This window comes from Pleurodeles waltl, chromosome 2_1 (genome assembly GCF_031143425.1).
Source record: "Pleurodeles waltl isolate 20211129_DDA chromosome 2_1, aPleWal1.hap1.20221129, whole genome shotgun sequence".
In the NCBI taxonomy this organism is placed as follows: domain Eukaryota; kingdom Metazoa; phylum Chordata; class Amphibia; order Caudata; family Salamandridae; genus Pleurodeles; species Pleurodeles waltl.
Window position 1 is genome coordinate 168,108,442 of NC_090438.1, and position 15,010 is coordinate 168,123,451.

The 15,010-nt window shown below is 40.1% G+C and overlaps 1 protein-coding gene across 5 annotated transcripts in view; it reads right to left on the reverse strand.

Annotated features, from left to right (window-relative positions):
• GRIA3 (glutamate ionotropic receptor AMPA type subunit 3) overlaps window positions 1–15,010 on the reverse strand; it is a 1,035,516-nt gene that overhangs the window by 795,553 nt on the left and 224,953 nt on the right. For all 5 annotated transcript variants that reach the window (XR_011199206.1, XM_069211976.1, XM_069211966.1 and 2 more), the window contains exon 3: window positions 13,829–14,068. Coding sequence is in view for 4 of the 5 variants with exons in the window: in XM_069211976.1 (XP_069068077.1) it covers window positions 13,829–14,068 (240 nt within the window). In the remaining variant the exon portion in view is untranslated. The remainder of the gene's footprint in view (window positions 1–13,828; window positions 14,069–15,010) is intronic.

Genomic DNA, 15,010 nt, shown 5'->3' on the forward strand with positions numbered 1-15,010 from the left:
ATCTGCTCTCAGAGGGAATCTGCACTTCAATAATATTTAAAGGCAGCCCCCATGTTAACCTATTAGAGAGATAGCCATTGCACAGTGAAAAATGAATTTGGCAGCATTTCACTGCTAAGGCATGTAAAACACATCAGTACATGGCCCAGTTTTAAAGTACACTGCACCCTGCCCATGGGGCTACCTAGGGCCTACCTTAGGGGTGCCTTACATGTATAAAAAGGGAAGGTTTAGTTCTGGCAAGTGGGTACACTTGCCAAATCGAACTGTCAGTTTAAAACTGCACTCACAGACACTGCATTGGCAGGTCTGAGCCAAGATTACAGGGCTATTCATGCGGGTGGCACAACAAGTGCTGCAGGCCCACTAGTAGCATTTATTTTACAGGACCTCTAGTGCACTTTACTAGGGATTTATTAGTAAATCAAATATGCCAATCGTGGAAAAGCCAATTACTCATACAATTTCACATAGGGAGCACTTGCACTTTAGCACTGGTCAGCAGTTTGTAAAGTGTCCAGAATAACAAAAACAGCAAAAAAAGAGTCCAGCACACAGAAACAACCTGGGAAGTAGAGGAAAAAAGGTAGGGGAGACCATGTTAAGGATGTCATGTCTAACAATGAAGATTTCAGTGCTTTTTTAGAAACAGACAGAGTGAATGTTACATGGAGGGTAGAAATTACAATTCAGAAAGAAGGAAGCAATAGTAAAACTTGGCGTATCATCTTGGTTAGTTATGTTTGTTCAGTCCATTTTATTTAGAGTGCCAGTGACTTCAATGTACTCATAATGCAGCACATGGGGAATCCCCCAACTCTGATAAAGCCCAAAACTGAGGTGGTGGATAAAAGTAATTTGCACAGAAGATAATTGTGAAAAAGATGCCCAGCATATGGGTAGGTTGGAATGCATGTGCCATGTGAACTTGTTTTTTTAAACTCTTTTTATGAACTTATATTTTAGAAATAATACATACATTAACATAATTTTATATTTTAATAAAACTGTAATTCTTTCAAAGGAATTGTCATAATTTGATTTCATAGGACAGAGAGCAAGATTTATATCTTGGCAGAGAGGCCACTCAGCAGCTCATAGTTTGACGATGGTGGAGACTATTACGTCTTTACTGTTGTTGAAATTTTACTATGGCCCCATGGAGTAAGGGCCATCAGAAGTTTGGATTTTTGTCTGTCCACCTAAATAAAGTGGGTAGACATAGAGCTTTTTTTTCAATGCTCATCACTGCCACAAAAAAACTGGTGGTAAGGAGGATTGAAAAGTGCTCAATGCCCTCCCCCCCTGCCATGGGAAAAACCTTCCATGGTGGGGGGGAGTAATTTTCTTTTTAGTTTCATGAATAAAATATGACTTTGGGATTTTCTTTTACCAAAATAAAAAAATGTAACTTTGACACGTGGTTCCATCATGGTTGACAGAGCTGCCCAGTAAAGTTACAATGCATTGGTAGGAACCACCTTCATGGCGGTTCCTGTCAGTGGTTGAAATGTCTGCTGGGCCGGTGGACATTTCAAAATTTGTTGGGCGGCACCTCCATCAGGGTGACAGAGTAATTTACTCCATTGCCTGTCAGAGGATGGGCTGCCTGCCAAAAGATTTATTTTGCCAGAATTTTTAATTTTTGAAAGTTTCTATGGTTTGTATTTTAAACAAAAGTAAATTGGGAGCTACATTTCAGTTAGGAATAATATAATTATATCATTTATTTTTTGGAATCAAATACAAATGCAACAATTAAGGCTTAAAAAGTAGTTGCAAATTAGCATAACATTTTCAAAGTCATATATTAGCATGCAATTCACTTGGCAACACTTGGATCTATCGAACTTTTATGTGCTGGTATTACACTCACTACTAAGAAATACCCAAAAACAATTTTGCACAGTGAAGTCTACGCCAGGTTATTCACCAAATCCAATAAAAAAAGATAAGATACAGTTTTAATAAAAACATATTACATGGTTCCTGAACCTGAAAAATACATGGTTCTGAGAGAGTGTAGCTTATATAATCAATATTAACATGAAATGTTTATGAACTAATGTACAATAATGCCGCATAGAAACTGTATTAATATGTTTTGCTAAAAACGTGCGTTTGAAATGTGCCCACGGGGAGTGGCCACCAATGTATACGGGGACAAATGGAAATGACTAATGATGATGAAATTATTACATTAAACGATGGTTTTACACTAATTATTAATGGTTATGTTATTAAAGTTTTGCTAATAAATCTTTTAGGCCTTAGTTAGCATGAGTCGAGGCCTAGCTGCCTGACTCTCATATTAAATGTGTTTTTCTAAATGTGCAGTGTGCTAACTTGCTAAAGGACATGAACTCTTGTTTTTTCCTTCAAACTAAAAGCTGAATGTAACTGTAGTAGATCCGTTCTCATGAAGTTCATCCTGCTTGTAGAAACATTTTAGCTAAATGCAACAGTGTAGATTAAAGTTAGGTACAAGGTTGCCTAAACCGGTACGGACAATGGTGCCACTGACTGAAGATGTGCAAAGAATCACAGAAGGATGAAATCATACCGGACATTCTACCTCTAAAGACGCCAATCAAAAGGACCAATAAAATGCGTGAGAACTGTTATGGGGTGACAAATTCGATGAGCTAATGTAAAGTTAATTGGTTAAAGATAGTGGGGTGCAACCCCTTGTCCAATCAAATTTTAGGGGAGTGTACAACAAAAATGGGATAAAAACCCTTGACACCAGGAAGTAAATTAGAACGAGAGTGAATGGAGAATAGGAGAGACTAGGGAAGATGCTGATACGATTTGCTATGATCCAGACGCTTTGTCACTTTGACTAGTGACTTGATAATTTTAGCTAGAACCATCCTTGTCCTTAGATTGCCCATTTACACTTTACCTCCTTTTGAGGGAAGTGCCCCCTTTACCGGAGCTGAGTTCCTGACTGATGGCGAACCAACTGATGTCCTGAAGACGAAGACCGAACCTGAGTGCTGACCCAAACTTGGAGGGTAACTATATGACAATGAAATTGTGATTGTCCGTTTGCCTTTCCTTTCTAGGTACCAACTGCTATTTTGACAGAGGCCATAGCTAGATGTTTTCCAAATTGGTGTTACTAAATTGTTTTGCATGAAGCCCAACATGCCAATGCTAATTCGAGGTTAGTTAAGGGGTTAAAAAATTGACGCAAATAGACAAATGACTGAATCTATGCTTTGTTGAACTGACGCATTAATGATACTCTGCTGAAGTTAACCTATGTTGACGCCGTGTTATGTTCTAATAATTGTGATTCTTGCTTTGATGAAGTCTTATTCGAGTTGCCAAATTATAACAATGTTGATGAGCTTTTTGCTATTGAGATTAATAAATTTGCTATTAGAATTGTCATTAATAGGGAATAGATATCATTAAATTCTACTAAACTGGTGTGGTTATTCATGACTGAAGGGTCGTGGTGGTTCTTGACTTTTATTAATGTCTTTGACTAAAGTGAATTGCATTGTTATAGTAAATATTGACGACATTGTTGACGTATTGATTGACATGCTGATTAGTTATCTCGTCCTAAGGTGTCTTCAATCAGGGTCAAAAGATTCATCGGCCTAAAACGAGTCCCAATGTGTATAAATTTGTCATAAAGGGACGTGTTAACAGTTCCATAACATTACAATTTTAAGCCAGTTTTTTCACATACATAGAGTTAATGTTAAAATATGCACAATATATGCAAAAAGATGCACCTTATAACTGTAAGGTACGTTGATAGATTTGGATCATCTAATCTGTACTAGCTATTGAGGTATAAAATATTTCTGTAAAGGAAAAATAAGATTCAGCTATTTAACAGTTTTTAGAGGATAAGGTAATGTAATTGTCAGTATGTTCAAATGATATGATATCTCAGTTGTGCCCCCAGAGAGCCCAACTTGAACATCTAACAGTGTTAGACAGATTGCACAGTTCAGGACTTAGGGTATTACATTAAGACAGTGATCACTTTTACATAGTCACATACTTGTTCCCACTATTTGAGAAGGAAAAGTAGCCCCAAACTTGAGAATGGTGTGGCATAGATGTTGACTACTCACCCAGTACTTGATATTTGCTATGAAATCTATTGCATACATTGAATATTGTGCTACAATCAGTCAGAGTGAGCCTTCTCAGGCAAATCCTTCACTGATTTGTTAGTGACATATTTACTATGGGTATCTACCATTAGGCTTAAGGATGCCCCGTCTTACAAGTTCACTTCAGTTACATAATAACTTAAAGGACTAGTGGTGTCTATGGTACCATCACACTGTTTTTATCAGTTAGAAAAGTGCATTGCCTCTGCAGTCAACAGTTTAGAAATGACATGGATTTCCAAAAAGAGAATACATTCTTACCATGATTTTGCAATCAGTGCTGCAAGATTTCGTAGGAGTTCATCTTTGAGGGAGTGTGCACTTTCCAATGTTTTAAATTCTGTTAATTTTTTATTCATATATTTATATTATTATATTTCCAACAGATTGAACATAAATTGCACATAAATGAACAGATAATAAACACAAAGCTTTCATTTCAATTATAAAGGGTGTGTACATTGGCACATTACACCACTAGTCTGTTGTATCTTCCTATAATAACCCCGACAACTCTGTCTCGATGTACATTAGCTAATGCAGAGCACTCTGACTGCTGCTACAGAACCAGCTCACCGTCCTCCAAACACAGAGTTTTTTTGTGGAGTAAAAACAACCCATTCAATGAAAGACTTTCATGATGGAACTGAGTCTCCTGTGACAGGAAACACAGCCACTGAGACACAGAAACCACTAAAACTCAATCAGGGAATACACAACACGACTTAAGGAATCTGGGACAGAAAAAGACATGTATCGGGACAGGCAGCACACACATATCTGCACTGAAAATGCACCAACGACAAAACAGGAACACTCTCACACTAGGTTCGGGAATACACTGACCTTGGCAAAGGGTTTTATGAAAACAGATTGTGAAACATATGCTGGAAAAGGGATAATGTGGTTTCATGAACACAGAAAGGAAGTACTATCATGAGACATGAAATAAACATATAACAGGGCAGTCAACAATCTGACACTGAGATATTAAAACAGTTGCCTTGTCACTAGGACAACGATTACACCGAAACATGGTTAGTAAGGGCACCCAAAATTGGACAGTGCATATAAACACCAGAAGACGAATACACATACAGTGAGGCATAGAATACACTTATACCATGGCAGTGAACTGTGTGAGACTGGGATAGGCACTGACTCTGGGACAGACATTATGAGCCTAATTTAGGCTTTGGCAAATGGAGTATTGTGCAAACTTTAGAGATGACCACCTTCCCCTGGTCATCTCTGTACATTGAGAGGAACTGCCTATCACAGCAGTTCTCTTCATGGTACAAAAGATTAGGTGGACTGCCGCCATCAGTTTTGACGGTCATGGACCAAACTTTTACCTTTTTGCTGTTTTTTTCAAAAACAAACTTCCAAAGTAGGAATTTTGTTTTTTTAAAAGCAAAAAACTAAGGATCCTACCCATTTGGGGTGATGGGGTAATTTTGTTCTGTCTCTCATTGCTTGGGTTTTCCTGACGATGAACATTAAAAAAAGGACAACACACCATCCACTCAAAATATGGTGGGCGGTGAACTTCCCTTCCTATGATGGCCCCTACTCTGTCTGGCTCTCAGGGAAGCCTTCCGTGGACCAAAACAACAGGGGCTTTATCTGCAGAAAGCTTAGGGTCTGCCTGTCTTAAAATTAGGTGGGCAGTCTAAGACTTTGGTAGACAGAGTACCATCACACATGTGATTTTACATTATATTAGACATAATAATCATCCTCCTTGATGACTCTATGAAATGATCTGTCTATGACAAGTGAAGGAACGAAATACCCATTCGATGATACTACCATATATAAGCAAGATTTTATTTACTATTTCTGGGTGTTTTAGTACTTACAAGACACATTTACACGATAAAAACACTGAATTATTTCACTTGGAAACACACAAAAATATCATTGAAAAGGAATATTAAATGTCATAAATCTCAACAGCAGCTCAGTTTTAGGGGTTGTGAAAGGCTGATAGATTTATCAGTCAGCAAAGTAATACATTTCTAAAGTTTGAGACTTACATTGAAAATGTAAACTTTCACTAAAGAGAATTTGATTTTAATACGCCTATTCCACTCTAAGAGCCTGATTCTGTCTTCTGCACCTTCTGCAAATCCCATTTTCAGAGCACACTCGTATTTGTAGCCAAATTAGGATTATACATCATCTGTTAACTGCACAACTGGCAGGTGTTTGGCCACATGAATTTTGCCACGTAAAAACCCTGCACAATTTATGCAGCAAACATTGCACAGTTAGTGTTGGCCACCTAGGAATGGTAGACAAACGAAGGTTTGTCCTGTGAGTAGTCATAGACAGCATACTTCATTATAAGTGGTCCCTTAATGGCCTTTGTGATTCCTGTCACTAGCATATCTTTGTGGCTAAGGAACACTGGTCCATTACGTGTTGAACATTCAAGGTCCACTTATGAATGGGAAATATTCATGGGAATTGGATTTAATCCATCCGATTCCCCTGGTTATGCCTCATACATGTCAGGAAGAGTTCTGCTGCTTTCAGCAACTGGAGGAAAAGCGGGAGCCTGCTATATTCCTGCATCCCTCTAACCTTGATGGGTCTAATAACTTATTTTATGAGGGCCAGCATGGGCAGGCAATTAACACAAAGACCTTTTAAGGCATAGGTGAGCCCCCTGATACAGCCAACTCTGTTCTGGAGAAAGTCTTGCCCTGATGACCTTGAATAATTCTTGAACAGATTATTGTAATAGCTTTTTCCTTTAATTTATTTTTAATGTGGGTGATGTGTGAGCACTATAGACATCTTGTAGAGAAATGTTGTGTTTGTTTAATGCAACCTTCATAAAAAAAGTTTCTTTTAGTTCAAACAAGACCTCACACATGAGAAATGGGAGGGTGTTACAGAGATGATTTGAATCAATATTAGTGATCTGCTGCTGTGTTACAATATTGAAAACACACCACTATCTCTGAATATTAGGTGTAAACACGTAGAATTTAGATGAGTGTACTTGTGCACTGTCAGTGTCCTGGATAAAGAGGTATGAACCAGCTGAAATTGGATCACAAATTAAAAGATGTTCCGAACGGCCCCCAAAATGCGTGTGGCCCAGGGCCCCCAAATTTCTTAAGATTGCCCTAAATTAACACCGACTAATGAACGGGAGATAGAATGAGCCCCGATAGTGAAATACCAACAACTAATTTAACATGGATTACAAATGACCCGTCTTTTCAACACAATCGCATCCGGTTCTAAAGCACTTCTGTTAAAGAGGCCGCAGGCCGCCGCAGTAGAAAGAAAACTTTAATGCGTTTTTCAAAAGTTAAAAGACTGCGCGGCAATAAGTCTTGGAGAAAAGCGTTCATTTATTTCCTAGCAATCGATGTTATTCGCTCCAGGTAGTGACTCGCCAACTTTTCATAAAACAAAGGAACCCATGATGGTTTTTAAAACGATAACCTTGTCATCTCATTCTGTCATGACCTTAATTAGCGGGCGCGCTACTGGAGAGGGAGCCTGCCGAGGCCGTTAGCGCCATACAATTAATCAGATATTTGCAGGTTCCACATACCCGCCAAGCCACCAGCAGTGTCAATTTATTGACTCTGAGCTAATCCAAACGGAAAGTGTGCCCCCAACCTGGAGCCTCAGACTAATTAAAGTACTTAGCAATAATGCATACCAATCTGACTCAAAGCTTTGCTTTGAAACAACCTCTCAACAGTCGTTTCTGTGTATTCGCTAGCCCCGCCTTTTCTGCAGCCTGCTGTGAGTAGTTAAAAACACCAGAACACTCTCTAGTCGCATGAAACTGTCAATATAATAGAAACGAAGAAAATACTATAAGACGGGGGTTCTCCGCCATTGCTCCCACCTTAGAAAGCTTAGAAAGCCGTATGGATCGGGAAACTTTGAGACTGAACTATTCAGACTTGCCTTTGCCTCCACTTAATGAAGGACTGAGGTAGCCACTGATGAATGTTAGACCTGAATATGTATTCACTTAACTCTGGCCGTCCCTTCCCGCCATCTGTTACTGCATTCTTTTCCTGCCGAAGGGAACAAAATGAGGCCTGCAGTGCTTTTAACAAATAGCAATTTTACTATTATTATTATTATTAGTAGTAGTACCAGTAGTAGAAGTACTGGTAGTAGTAGTAATATTGTTACTATTATTTGTATTTCTACTACTACTCAGTGCTTAATTTTGAGTCGGTTGTTGCCAGTGGGGGCACCAGCACTTATTTTCGTGGTGGGGCACAGCACTTATTTTCGAGGGCCGGCACTTATTTTTTTGCATCAGGCATTTACTGCGAGGAAAAGATACTAAAGGGAAAGACGGAGGAAATAAAGATGGAAATGTGTCATAAAGGGAGAAAGCTGAAAGCTGCAAGAATGAGCTGAAGGGTCAGGGAGAGGCTGTAAACGGATTAAAGAGGCCCGAGATGGCTTTAGGATTATGTTGCCACAGTATTCTGTGCTCGCACATTTAAATCCTGCTGCCACGTGTTTCACATGAAAGCTCTGAGCCCCAGCACGTTTGTGTTTACAAATTAACCACTGCTAATACTATACTAATGAAAAAATGTAATAGTAATAATAACTACCACTTTTAAGAAAAAATTGACTCTTCTCCGCTTCATTCAACCTCCCTCCTGCACACCCTTCCACATGGTCCCTTAGCCCTCTACTTCTACATATTAGCTTCCATGTTCTATGCCCCTCATTCCCACACTCCGGCTGCACAGGATTTGCATGCCAACTGTAGTATATAACTGATTCATATATTTTTTGAACCTTCACCGCTTTTGTACACGTTTAACCTTTCCTGCGTAACCTTGACGAGGACACTAGAATCCAGATACTCTACTGGAGTGTTTGTTGCGCTATATAAATCCCCTCTAAGTTAAAATACTCACATATGTGAGCCATGTTTACATACACGAATATCAGAAAAGAATAAATAAACATAGTAAATGGAATTGTGTTCTACTTCAACTCTCTTTGGCCAGGCTGAAAGGAGATTCAGATACACCTAACGAGTAACAGCTCGAGAAACACACACATTTGCGTTTTATGCATCGGCAATAGAATACAATATAGGAAGGTTTTACAGCAGGACACATTATCACCTGTTTTTAAATGTGGGGAATCCCTACAACATCAGCCTCTCTGTTAGTGATCATTTTAGTTTTCTAGGTAATTTTGAAGCTTTAATTTTACAGGCCCTCACTACACTGGGCCTCTTACTCTAAATTTTCCTAGCAACAAGAGTGTCCACCCCTTTTGCAAAGCATGCAGTAATTTCACGTGTTACTACCACATGCAAAATGAACATGGATGATTCCAGGCAGGCATCATCCACATGAAATCTACAGGAGATTAACCCCCAGTAAATGGAGACGAATATAAGAATAACCAGGATAACTCAATCCAGACTTACTGATTTATTGGGTTATTCCCCAATCCATAAGGGCTCCATAGGGAATTATTTGAATTCACACTTTATTTCTCCAAACTACACTAAAGCCGAGATATCAGTAATTACCGTTGCAAAATTTACACCAGCATCTTCTCTGGTGCAGGCAAGTGTGTCTCTGGCTCTTGTGGTGAGATGTTTAGACATGTTTTTTTGTCCACTCCCCTGTTTTTGTCTGGCTACTATTGTACGCGTGAGAGTTACAAATGCAGATAACAAATATATGTCTCTTGTAACATTTCGATTGAAAAACTGAATTTTTGAGCTGTTTCACAAAGGTATGATTTCACACATGTGAACTATGCCTTGTATCTTTGACATTACCATATTCATGTGTGTAGGTTACTACTTTTTAAGCACTCCTGTATATGTCCTTGCTTCATGTTTAAATTACGCATGCCATATTGTTTCATTGCCAAATGTTGGAAGTGTCTATGTCCTTAGCCCTAAGTCCCTCATTGCCAGTTGGTCAGCAACTGGTGCAATATTTATTGAAAATCTGACTTGAAATTTATTGGGATTGATACACACTACCCATTTATGAGTTTTTTCCTGATAATGAGGAATAACATACAGATTTTCGGGCCTACTGCACTAAGACCTGCATATCCTGATAGTTAGCAGACATTTTCCTCCTAGTAAGTACCCGCAGGTTACATCTACTTGAGTTTATCCTGGGGATATGATTTTGATCAGAATACTCGTAATCCCAATATGCAGGCTAATAGCTTTTGACGGGTTCCATTAATTTTAACACTGAAAGGGAGATTGTTGTAAAATAGATTCATGCTATTGAAGTGGAGAGATGCTTAAACCTAGCTTTGAAGACGTTATTACTTTGGCCCTCTTTCTGATTGTCTAGCATTCCAATTTCTAGTGCAAATAGGAGTTTATGCTGAATTGTGATTACATGTACAATATTACTGTACAAACCGTGTGCTTTTTCCCTGCACAATTTTCTGCCAGTAAAACCCTATAGAGTGTGTGTGGACAGACACCACAATACTTAAAGTTTTGCAGCTCAGAAAAGGATGTAACATCTTGTATTTAGTTATCATGGGGTGACCAGGTGTACCGGATTTGCAGGGACAGTCCCGTTTTTTCACCAGCTGTCCTGCCATATTTCAGGAAATTTAGCTCATGTCCCGGTTTTTAGAGAGGGTCGCCTGAAAATAGTGAGAGGTGAGTTTTTTGGTTTTCCAAAGCAAAGATAGTTAGCAGGTGTTATCAGAAAGCAATTTAATTAACAGGCACTACACTGGCTTTAATGTATGTATGTTCTTAGCGCCTCTTCTGTAATTCTATGCTGATGAGCGCTGTTATTATGTGCGCTGGGCTGAAGTAAACTTATAGTCCCTTTTCTATTTTTTTTAAACGTCCTGGTTTTTGGCTTTAATTTTCTAGGCACCCTAAATTGTAATCTATTCTATGCGGAGTGACTCAGAACAGACCCCTAACATGGCACCAGGGAAATACTGAACCGCGGTGGCCAATGTTTCCATCCTCGAAATTACCTCCCAGGAACTTCAGAGCCGGTGGAATGCGGGCCTTACTGATGCAGTCAGCTGGAGAAGCCTATCTTCTTCTTATGAAAAGCACCTGATCCAGTCAAGATGACAGCAAACTAACAGCCTTCATATAAAATAGTACCGTTTTGTAACCCATGGCATGAAGTAGAGAGAGAGAGATGCTATTATACTGTGCAATCTCCATAGTTTATGCCCCCAGCGGTGAGCTCACATGAGGGCACATTATGGGGAAGCCTGACAGCTCCTGTGCTGTTATTTTCGACGGAAGCCCATCAGGAACATATACGAAGCCTTTCATTTACTATTCAGCACAAGCAGTCAGTCTCCATTATCACTGCGCGGGCTCTGAAGATGCCTTCTTATTTGAAGGCCCATCAGAATGCATTAGGTGAGCCGGTGAAACTACCTAACATTGCAGGTGCTGCCAAGCACAATTAGTGCCTGTCAGGAGATGGCATCGAGTCCCTGCTTCTTGCAGGTTAATGTGCCACTACAGAATACCCTGTTCCGCCACCTTGGTTTTTATTTATCTGCAAGTAAAACTATATGAATTTCAGTGGGATTTTTAGCGCCACTGAACGAAGTGTTTTCCCAATCTGCGATAGGCATGGTTTGCTTTTGATTATTTCGCCTTTTAATATAAGCTAACAAGAGACTACAAGAAAATGGCCGGGAGCTATGCATCCACAATGTGCTCTGCAAGGGAACTGCAAATTGAACAGGGGTTGGCTTTCTGCAGCCCACGACCTCACACCCTTAGCCTGCCTGTTTGTATGAGGATGGTGCATTAGCCTTGAATCACCTGAGCTCAGTTGGACTCCGTCGGGAGCGTAACACAGGACCCTGCAGCCCCTGAGCTGTGGGGGGTAACCCTTCAAGGGGCCCCCGTTTAGGCCAAGGCAATAAAGATCTGTGATATATGATTGACTAAGTTGCCTTTCATCACGTTCTGCGGGGGTAGGGGGTGAGGGGGAGGGGCAGGGGGAGCATCATTTTGCATTATTCCACTGGACTTTTTTTTCCATAATAGTATCTTTTAACTCCGTGCTGGACACCTATATTTGGGAGAATGGCAGGATCCTGACATGGGAGCTCATTTGTAATCGATGCCACACATGAATAGCCCACTTCTTAGATCACCCACTTGCATTTGCATAAACTGTTGAGGTATTGCCAATACAATATTCCCAGATTGTTCATGTGCATGTGCATGCTGGTCCTCTGGTTTTAGGTTGAAATTCTATCCATCCCTCCTTTATTGGCCAGATCCCTTTATGCCGTGTCTGCAGAGCAATTCATTCTCGGAATCAATTTACCATCTGCTGCCATTCTCAAAAATGTAATGTGCATTTTATTATATCTACTTTATTTAGAGTCATTTAAGATATCACATCCAAGGCTAGGGGAAAGCAATACCTTGTATGATTTGGGGTAGAATCGACGCAGCGCAGGTTACAGAGTATAACATACTTATTGAACAGGGTGCCGTATAGTGAGGTATGGTAGCGTAAGACAGCATCGATGAAAGAATTATTCTAATTTGATTGGATGAGGTGATGTAGCAAGAAGTGGGTCTGTAGTTTCCTACTGAAGGATAAGTTAGATTGGTAGAGGATTAAATGCGTGGGGAGGCAGTTCCAAAGTTTCAATAACACTGTGTGCTCTAAGGACAGGCACTCTGAGGATGAGCGGTAAGGGTGGTGACTTATGCCACCGCTGGTTGGCATCAATTATAAGACTAGCATTGGCAATGCCAATAGATCTGGTTTTAAATGGAGTATTGTAATGTTAAGCATTACAAGTAAAAAGCATGGAAATGAATACGTATTTGTGTGGAAGAACTGTAGAATATTGGTGTAGGTTAAAAGGTCAAGTGACAGTTGAATTGTCAAGCCAAACCAAAACATCCATGTAGGTTAATGATTGACCTCCTCCCATCTGTGCTGCTGCCAGAGAAAACACGATAAATTATCTTGGCATCTAAGATACTTCAATAGCATTACAATGTGTTTTTGGGCACTGAAAATTCAAGCTCAGACGGTTGGATATATAAACAAGATGATCAAAGCTGTGTGGATGGCAATCACTTTTTTTCTGAGGAAGCACACAACTTCTATTCAGTCAAAACATGTACGCCTAGATCCCAACATGTGGGAGGAGCCAAAGCCTCTCTAGTGACGCTTACATAATTATGTGGCGACTACTGCGCTGTCAAGCCAGGCCATAAAAGGCCTCAAATATCCTGTTTATAAGTTACAAAGATGTGCTCCATGTAAACGTCAATGTGGGCTAGAACCTTTCAGTGGGTACCACAGTGAAAAGTTTACTTTAGCAAATTGGCAAGAGGAGGGGTTTATGGTAATTATAAATAAAGTGTTGTCAATTGAAAGAAATACTGGGACTGGTATGTTTTCAAGACATCCCTAAATGAGAAATAATGTTTTTTTTCTGCTTCTTTCCAGAAAAAGTCATTTTAAGGCGATACTCAGTTGTGAGTATAATGTCAGGCTACTGGCTCAGAACTGGGACTACCAAAGCATGCTATGTGAAATAGTTTATCTCTCTGTTTCCATTTATGCAGCTTCTTTGATTGGATAAGTGCTTTCTGTACTTCTATACCGGTGGATCCCAGAACTGACCAAAAAGAATAGAAGTTCAAAGCATGCTCCTACCTCTTTCAGTGTCATAGAGGTACACAAACTTCTGCCAGTCATAGTCACTCAGGAGACTCAAGATGGCGCCTTTCAGTGGTGGTCGCATCTGGATAACAAACTGCACGTCGGCATCAGTCGGGAAGCTGGGCGTGATGAACGATGTGTGCAGGGCCCCACAGAAGGAGGTGAGGGTGTTCATTGACATCTGGTCATAGAATCCAAAGATGGCATACACTCCTCGAGAAAACTGTGAACAGACTGGGAGAAAAACATTTGGAATCAGACCTTGTGAACAAAGCCCATGGGAGCTGGAAAAACAAAGCAAAATATTCTCATTGTTTAATGGCAGGGGCTGAAGCATAGACAACACATCATTTTAATTCATTTGTACGAGTAACCCAGTTTATAATATCTGTATAATAATCATAATTGGATGAAGGGAAAAACGTAACATTGGGGAAGGACAGCAATGGTTTCCTGACATTAAAGAGGTGAATGTTCCACTGTATATCTCATCCTTAAAGGCAAGGTATGCAGTGGTCGGGGAACTAACAGAGCGTCCATGGTCTGGCAAGGGACCATGGTCAGAGGCTTGGGAGGGTCTAAAGGCCTAATAGGAATTCAAAGGAGCAAAATGACGAGGAAAGGATCCTTGGACCTGATGTATTTGGCCCTTTGTGGTCACAAGCCCTTCAATTTCACAGGGTGTATAATGGCAAAAGGGGTTTCCAAACTTCGAAAAGTACTTTTATCAGTCAGAAAATACTGTCTGACTCATAAAAGGGCTTTTGCGTTTTTTTTCACATTTAAATTGGAGGGGGAGTGAAAGGGCCATCCCCTATCTATTTCTGAGATAGCTGGATCGATGGTTTGTGACTGTAATTGCAGTTGCAAACTATTGATTAGTTACTGACCCCCGGGATGAGATGGTATCTGATTCACAATGGGAAAGGTGACCCTATGGGACAGCTTCTACTTTTTGAATCGTGGCCACAGGCTCAGGTGGGGGGAGCAGGCAGCATTTTGGAGGACCTCTGTCTGCTTCCTTTCATGTTTTCCAAAATGGGGAGAGTTGCCATAATTGATAGTTTTTGGTGCAGAGATCCCAGCCGGAATCGGGGATTTCAGTTCTCTGGTATCCCCACACAAAAAACGGCAAAGTTATAATGAAAGCCTAAGTGTGTTCCCTGCCTATTTTAT